The following is an 8,236-nucleotide window of genomic DNA, read 5'->3' on the forward strand; positions in this document are numbered from 1 at the left end:
CAACGGCACCAGCCCTGCCACAGCCGCCATGGTGTGCCGGCAGCTGGGCTGCGGGGCCAGGGGCTGGCTGCAATCTGCCCCCACAACCTCCCAGGGCTCGGGCCCTGCGTGGCTCGCCTGGGTGCACTGCGGGCCGGGGGCCGACTCCCTCTGGCACTGCCTCTCAGCACCCTGGCACCTGCAGCCCTGCGACTCCCTCGGGGACGCCCACGTCACATGTGACCGGGAGCCTGGAGACACCAGAGGGACTCCCACACCAGCCACAGCAACCGGCTGCCCAGACGGTGCAGCCTGCACAGGTAGCTCTGCCCACACAGGGCAGCACGGTGGCCCCAGGGACCCTCCAGCTCCAGCCAGCGCAGCCCAGTGGAGGGGGAGCAGCTCTGCCAAGGAGAACACTGCTGCCCCCACACAGGCCTTGACCCCTGGGTTGAGGGGTGCCCTCCTTGGCCTCCCTGTCCCCTCATCCGCTCCCCTCATCCCCCCAGCCATCCACAGCAATGCAGCCCGGGACAGGGTCCCCGGCCTCACTTCAGCTCCACCACGTGTCGGTGTCCTCGCAGGTGCCCCCAGGAGCCCCGTGGCGGGTGCTGAGGCCATGCCAGTGCCCACCATCCTCTGCATCGTCCTGGGAACCCTTCTCTGCCTGGCCCTGGGTGCCCTTGCCACGCAGGCATGGCGCRCCRTGGCTCGGCGCAGAGGTGGGTCTCACCGGGGGTCTCTGGGGCTGAAGCTACCAGGAGGAGGGGCCAGGGCAGAGCCAGTCAGGGCTGGGGGCTGCTGATGCCTTCTGGAACTGCCCGGACATGGAGTGGGTTCGCTGCACAGGCTGGGGGCAGGCGCAGTAGTGGAGGCCAGGAGACCAGTGCAGAGCGAGGGCAGGACCTGGCAGAGCATGGGAGCCAGGCAGGGGCACCAGAGTCTCTTGGAGGATGGGGCAAAGCAGTGGGGCTGGGCCACAGGGTTATCGGGGGGACAGCTGCTGACCCCCAGCATCCCATGTGCTGTGCTCGCGGCCTGGGGTTATGGCTTCCCTTGCTTTCCAGGCCCTGGCAGAGCCGCAGACGCAATCTCTGAGGCCGTCTATGAGGAGCTCGACTATACCCTGACGCCGGAGTACCAGGAGGTGCCCAGTGGCTCAGGTGTGTGCAGCCTGGGCTCGGCAGGCCATGAATCCCAACAGCCCCTCCATGCCTGGCCCAGCCCTGCCCCGGCACCTCTCCCTGCTGAGGGAGGTGTCTGCAGCACCCGGGCTGGCATCACAGCCACAAACTGGCCACGGTGAGCTGCAGCACGGGGGCATCTCCTGGCCCTCCACGGTCCTCCTCCCTCTGTGGCGAGGTGTCCTGCGCAGGGTGCTGGCCAGGCCGTGGGGCCGGGCAGTCTCCCCTAACACCCCGTCCTCCAGGCTCCCCGTCGGAGGGCTCAGCGACAAAGCTGCCGTATTACACCAGTGACAGCATGGAGGCCAGCAGCCCCGGGACAGCCCCAGGTACGAGGCCGGGGCACAGGACTGTGCTGCCACGCACCCAGAGGTGCAGCCCTCGCGCCGCAGCCGGTGCCAGCATGGGCCTCACGCGGTGCCTGGGGCAGCACAGCCGCGTGGCTCTCGGTTATTTTCTGGGCCGGCACTCGTGGCTGGGGACGAGCCTCAGGTCTGCCGGCTCCACCCGAGAGATGGCAGCCCCACGCAGCGGGCCCCAACGTCGGCACCCCCAACTGTGTGGTTGCTGGGTCTGGCACAACGTGCCCCCTGCCCCAGCGTGCGTTTCACTCCCCCGTCTGTCGCAGACACCCCTGCCCTGCCCAGGCACGACCCCCCGGACGGGTATGATGATGCCACGGCCGTCCTGGACCCAGGAGAGGCCGCTGCTCTGGGGCCGAGTGACGGAGGTGTCTCCGAGGCGGTGGCGCTGGGAGGTAAGAGGCGCAGCAGCCTGCGCGACAGCGCTGCCGTTGCAAGTGCCATGCTGTGCTGCCGGGAGAGGCATCTCGCCCACGCTCTGCCATGGTGGTGGGCAGTGCCTGGGCATGGGGGAAGCTGCAGCCTGGGCCTGGAAGCCGGTGGGAGGGGGGAGGTGTGTGAAGCGGCCCCTTTCAGGCACCGGCCTTGCTGTCCCCAGCAGGGAGTCAGCCCTCGCTGAGCCCCCTGGAGCCGCCAGGAGCCACGATAGACGCCCCGGCCTCAGCGCCCAGGGACGCAGGCTATGACGACGTTGGTGTCAGCAGCCCCGGTATGTTGCTGTGAGCACGGTGTGGCCGCGCTGTGGCAGTCCCTGAGGACATGTGCAGCCCTGTGGGTCTCTGCCCCCGTGGAGCCACAACCCAGCCATAGAGAGCATCATCCGCCTGATTGTGTGCCCGCTCGGGCCTGCCGGGGACTACGGGTACCGTGGAGAACTGCCTCCATCGTCCTTCCCACACAGCTCTCCGGGTGCTGCCTGACTGTGTGTGTGCTTCCAGTCTGCATTTCTCTCTTTCCTATTAAAAAACCAAAGATTTCTGGAGTCTCGGCCCCAGGGTCGGTGCTTCAGGCACATCGCCATCTCCTGGGGGTGGCTGAGGCAGACACTGAGGTCGTCCTGGTCAGCGTGATTCCTCTCATGCGGAACCGGTAACTCTCCAGCTGCCCTCGTGCAGCTCTGGTTCAACACAGTCGCTGCTGTGGGCATTTTGCCCCATGCGGCCCTAAGCTCTGACGATTCCCCGCACGGTGCCCCAGCCTCTGCAGCTCGTACTCGCCCCGGGGCAGCAGTGCTCCAGGTCGACATTCGCCATCGCCAGCAGTGCACACAGCCCACGGCAGGGGCTGCCGCGGAGGGAGCGTGGCTCTGCGATGGCTGCGTCTGGGTGAGCAAGGCACACACTTTGTGTGCATGATTGGAGGCATCACTGGGCACCACCGAAAAGAGTCTGGCCTCACCCTCTTCACACCCTCCCTTCACATATTTATACCCATTGATAAAGATCCCCCCTCAGGCTTCTCTTCTCCACACTGAACAGGACCAGCTCTCTCACCCTTTCCTCGTAGGACACATGCTCCCGTCCCTTCAGCATTTAGGAGCCCTTCAAAGGACTCGCTCCAGTAGCTTCATGTCTCTCCTGTATTGCGAAGCCCAGAACTGCACACAGCACTCCAGATGTGGCCTCCCCAGGACTGAGTAGAGGGCGAGGATCACCTCCCTCCACCTGCTGCCAACACTCTTGCCAAATGCAGCCCAGGATACCATTGGCCTTCTTGGCCACAAGGGCACATTGCTGCCTCATGGTCAACTTGTCATCCAGCAGGCCTCCCACGTCCTTCTCTGCACGGCTGCTTTCCAGCAGGTCAGCCACCAGCCTCTACTGGGGCAGGGGATATTCCTCCGCAGGTGCAGGCCTCTGCACTTCCCTTTATTCCACTTCAGCAGGTCCCCCTCTGCCCATCTCTCCAGCCTGTCGAGCTCCCTCGCAGTGGCAGCACAGCCCTCTGGGGTATCAGCCACTCCTCCCAGTTTTGCATCGTCAGCAAACTTGCTGCGGGTGCACTCTGTCCCTTCATCCACGNGGCAGCCTCCCCTAACACCCCGTCCTCCAGGCTCCCCGTCGGAGGGCTCAGCGACAAAGCTGCCGTATTACACCAGCGACAGCGTGGAGGCCAGCAGCCCCGGGACAGCCCCAGGTACGAGGCCGGGGCACAGGACCGTGCTGCCACGCACCCAGAGGTGCAGCCCTCGCGCCGCAGCCGGTGCCAGCATGGGCCTCACGCGGTGCCTGGGGCAGCACGGCCGCGTGGCTCTCGGTTATTTTCTGGGCCGGCACTCGTGGCTGGGGACGAGCCTCAGGTCTGCCGGCTCCACCTGAGAGCTGGCAGCCCCACACAGTGGGCCCCAACGTCGGCACCCCCAACTCTGTGGCCACTGGGGGCTGGCACAACGCGACCCCTGCCCCAGCGTGCGTTTCACTCCCCCGTCTGTCGCAGACACCCCTGCCCTGCCCAGGCATGACCCCCCGGACGGGTACGACGATGCCGCGGCCGTGCTGGACCCGGGAGAGGCCGCTGCTCTGGGGCCGAGCGATGGCGGTGTCTCCGAGGCGGTGGCACTGGGAGGTAAGAGGCGCAGCAGCCTGCACGACAGCGCTGCCATTGCAAGCGCCATGTTGTGCTGCCGGGAGAGGCATCTCGCCCATGCTCTGCCATGGTGGTGGGCAGTGCCTGGGCATGGGGGAAGCCACAGCCTGGGCCTGGCAGCCGGGGTGTGAAACGGCCCCTTTCAGGCACTGGCCTTGCTGTCCCCAGCAGGGAGTCGGCCCTCGCTGAGCCCCCTGGAACCGCCGGGAGCCACAATAGACACCTCAGCCTCAGCGCCCGCGGACGCGGGCTACGATGACGTTGGTGTCAGCAGCCCCAGTATGTTGCTGTGAGCACGGTGGGGCCACGCTGTGGCAGTCCCTGAGGACACGTGCAGCCCTGTGGGTCTCTGCCCCCGTGGAGCCACAACCCAGCCATAGAGAGCATCATCCGCCTGATTGTGTGCCCGCTCGGCCTGCCAGGGACTACGGGTACCGTGGAGAACTGCCCCCATCGTCCTTCCCACACAGCCCTGCGGGTGCTGCCTGACTGTGTGTGTGCTTCCAGTCTGCATTTCTCTCTTTACTATTAAAAAAACAAAGATTTCTGGAGCCTCAGCCCCAGGGTCGGTGCTTCAGGCACATCGCCATCTCCTGGGGGTGGCTGGGGCAGACACGGAGCTCGTCCTGGTCAGCGACATTCCTCTCACGCGGAACCGGTAACTCTCCCTCTGCCCTCGTGTGGCTCCGGTTCATCACAGTCACTGCTGTGGGCATTTCACACACGCTGCCCTAAGCTGGGACGCCTCACTGCATGGTGCCCTGGCCTCTGTGGCTCGCACTCACCCCGGGGCAGCAGTGCTCCAGGTCGACATTCGCCATCGCCAGCAGTGCACACAGCCCACGGCAGGGGCTGCCGCGGAGCGAGCGTGGCTCTGCAGAAAGAGCCGAGTGTCAGCAGCCCCACCTGATGTGGCAGTGGAGCCACTGCCAGGCTTCCTCTCCTCGCTGGAGGTTTCTCTTGCTGTAAGGGAGGCCTGCAGCCCAACCGCCGGGGGAGAACAGTAGTGTTATGGGTGGAGATGTCTCGAAGGGAGGCTATGGTCTGCCTTCCTGCCTGCCACCAAGAGAAGACCCCGTCCAGGTGAGCAAGGCATATGCTTTGTGTGCATGATTGGAGGCATCATTGGGCACCACYRAAAAGAGTCTGGCCTCATCCTCTTCACACCCTCCCTTCACATATTTATACCCATTGATAAAGATCCCCCCCTCAGGCTTCGCTTCTCCACACTGAACAGGACCAGCTCTCTCACCCTTTCCTCGTAGGACACATGCTCCCGTCCCTTCAGCATCTTAGGAGCCCTTCAAAGGACTCGCTCCAGTAGCTCCATGTCTCTCTTGTATTGCAAAGCCCAGAACTGCACACAGCACTCCAGATGTGGCCTCCCCAGGACTGAGTAGAGGGCGAGGATCACCTCCCTCGACCTGCTGGCAACACTCTTGCCAAATGCAGCCCAGGATACCATTGGCCTTCTTGGCCACAAGGGCACGTGGCTGCCTCATGGTCAACTTGTCATCCAGCAGGCCTCCCACGTCCTTCTCTGCACGGCTGCTTTCCAGCAGGTCAGCCACCAGCCTCTACTGGGGCAGGGGATATTCCTCCGCAGGTGCAGGCCTCTGCACTTCCCTTTATTCCACTTCAGCAGGTCCCCCTCTGCCCATCTCTCCAGCCTGTCGAGCTCCCTCRCAGTGGCAGCACAGCCCTCTGGGGTATCAGCCACTCCTCCCAGTTTTGCATCGTCAGCAAACTTGCTGCGGGTGCACTCTGTCCCTTCATCCACGTCACCGAGGAATAAGCTGAACAATACTAGAGCCAGTATGGACCCCTGGGGGACACCACCACCGCAGGCCTCCAACTAGACTTTGTGCCACTCATCAGTTTGCGCAGAAGGGCGCACGAAGGTACCTTCATTTCTGTTCCCTGTGGCATCCCATCACAGAAGGCTCTCACGTGGGTTAAGCATGATTTCCCCCTTTGGGAATCCATGGAGCATCACTACTCTGGATCACTTCCTTAGCCTTCACATGCTTGGCAATGGTGTCCGGGATGAGCTGCTCCACCACCTTTGCAGGGATCGAGGTGAGGCTGCCYGGCCTGTGCTTCCCTGCACCCTCCTTCTTGCCCTCTTTGAAGACTGCAGTCACGCTGGCTTTCTTCCASGCCTCAGGCACCTCTCCTGATCTCCAGCACCTTCCAAAGAGGATCGAGAGTGGCCTAGCAATGACCTCGGCCAGCTCGTCAGCACTCCTGGGTGCATCCCATCAGGGCGCATGGGCTTGTGGATGTCCAGTTTGCTTCAGTGATCCCTGCGCCCATGCTCCTCCACCAAGGGAAAGTCTGCCTTTCTCCAGGCTTTCTCYCTACCCTGCTATTTCAGCCTGATGAAGAAGGACAAGCGCCACAGACCGTTGTGCTGGTAGGAGGTGCGGGGAAGGTAAGACGATGACAATGAGGAAGATCACGGTAGAGTGGGCAGAAGGAGTCCTTCATACACAGTTCGACTATGTTTGCTACCTCAACTGTAAAGAAATTAGCCCTACTAAAGAAGTGAGTGCGGCAGACTYGATTTCCAAGCTCTGTTATTGAGAGGCCCCTMCTTGGACTTTTCCATCTGGCCTGGACCAGAAGTGCCTCTGCCTGGAGCCAGCACTTACACTCGCTCCCCTGGGCCTCACAGTCTGGGTGACTTTTGCCAAGCTCAAGACACAGAGAACCACGAGCCACCTGGGCCCTGCATGCCCAATGCCTTTTGCTCAGACAGCAAGAAGGCAATGGGCTTTCCTTGGGGACTCAAGTACAGAGTTGCACTCTCTCGACTTGTGCACCCCACAGCTAAAGAGAAGCCTGAAACGAGAGCTTGAGGGCCCTGTGACCCTGTGGCCCAGCAAGAGCTGGGACAGAGGTTGACTTGGGCAGGGTGGTTCAGGTGGGCCCTGTGGGACTGCTTCCAGGTGCTAGCCCTGGCTCTYGATCCCTGACTCAGAGCCTGAAAGRACTGAAACACAGATACGGTTCACCTGACCAGACACTGAGACAGGATGACCAAAGTGTCCCTCTCTTGCCTGTGCTGCCCTGGGTKCAYCAGGGCTGGTTTGAGGCGAGTGTGGCAAATCCCGTGGGCTGTGGGGCTCTGAGCCCCTTCTGCTCCCTGTCACCCTTCTCCCGGCAGACCCTGGGCAGTGAAAGCCATGGGCAGGGAGTGGGGATGGCAGCAGGGCTGTGGCTGTGCAGGCACCCTGTGGTCGGATGCTGTGGGGCAGAAACAGTGTATTGTCATCTGGGTGTACACTGCCCTGCAGTCTCAGGCGACAGTCAGTATCTAGGGTAGTTTCACCAGGTCTTCTCCTTTTCTTGCTCTATTGAAAGATTGAACCCATCTGGATCAAATGAAGAAACACAGCAGGAGCTGGCTGCACTCAAGGGAAGAMGGGAATTTTGCTGCTGTCATACGCCAGGGGTKCCTTGGGGGTTTGGGCCATCCCTGCAGAAAGGCATAGCCGTGAGATGGGGCTTTTCTCTGTTACCGCCCATCTGGGCCCATGTTCACCTGGAAGGCTGTATGCACTGCAGCACCTCGAGGGGCCTGGCTGTGCCGTGGACTATAAATTAACCGGGCCATCCCCTCCAYGGCCAGAGCTGTAGCTTTGGCATGGTTGGCCTGCTTGTGCATGGAAAGCCCCAGGGCAGCACCGAGGCAAGCCTGGCCCAGGGCTCCCCAGGGCATTTGCAGGACAGCTCTGGCCCCTCGCAGGGGCCCACAGGCAGAAGGAGCAGCTGCCCRTACTGCCTGCAGCTGTGTGCCCCACAGCCCGCCTGCTCCGGCAGCAGCTTCCCTCAGCCCTGGCAGTGCTGAGATAGGAAGGAGGTGGTTTTCCCCCTGCGTGCCAGCCCCCACGGGGAAGCTGCCATGGCAGCCCGGGTGCTGGCGTGGGGCAGCGCGCAGCACAGCCACTGCATTCCTGCCCCAGCACACATGCCTGCYAGGCSCCCAAAGAGCCAGCCTCTCGCCACCTGCTTCTGCGTCTGCGTCTGCGTCTGCTCAGCCAGCTGCATTTCAGACTATGATAATGTTACAGTTTGCATAGCCTTATCTCTTTCCAAAGTCTTTCAAGTTTTCAGCTATCA

At 62.7% G+C, this 8,236-nt stretch overlaps 1 protein-coding gene across 1 annotated transcript in view; it reads left to right on the plus strand.

Moving 5' to 3' along the window:
• Window positions 1-4,662, plus strand: part of LOC112969105 (deleted in malignant brain tumors 1 protein-like) — a gene marked incomplete at its 5' end in the record, with an annotated part of 9,586 nt that extends 4,924 nt beyond the window's left edge. The window contains 6 exons of the mRNA XM_026072018.1: window positions 24-299; window positions 564-701; window positions 1,047-1,142; window positions 3,578-3,661; window positions 3,962-4,090; window positions 4,280-4,662. Coding sequence (XP_025927803.1) covers window positions 24-299; window positions 564-701; window positions 1,047-1,142; window positions 3,578-3,661; window positions 3,962-4,090; window positions 4,280-4,404 — 848 coding nt within the window. The remainder of the gene's footprint in view (window positions 1-23; window positions 300-563; window positions 702-1,046; window positions 1,143-3,577; window positions 3,662-3,961; window positions 4,091-4,279) is intronic.
• Window positions 4,663-8,236: the final 3,574 nt, after the last annotated feature.

Source organism: Apteryx rowi, unplaced genomic scaffold (genome assembly GCF_003343035.1).
Source record: "Apteryx rowi isolate R43461 unplaced genomic scaffold, aptRow1 scaffold_1088, whole genome shotgun sequence".
NCBI lineage: Eukaryota > Metazoa > Chordata > Aves > Apterygiformes > Apterygidae > Apteryx > Apteryx rowi.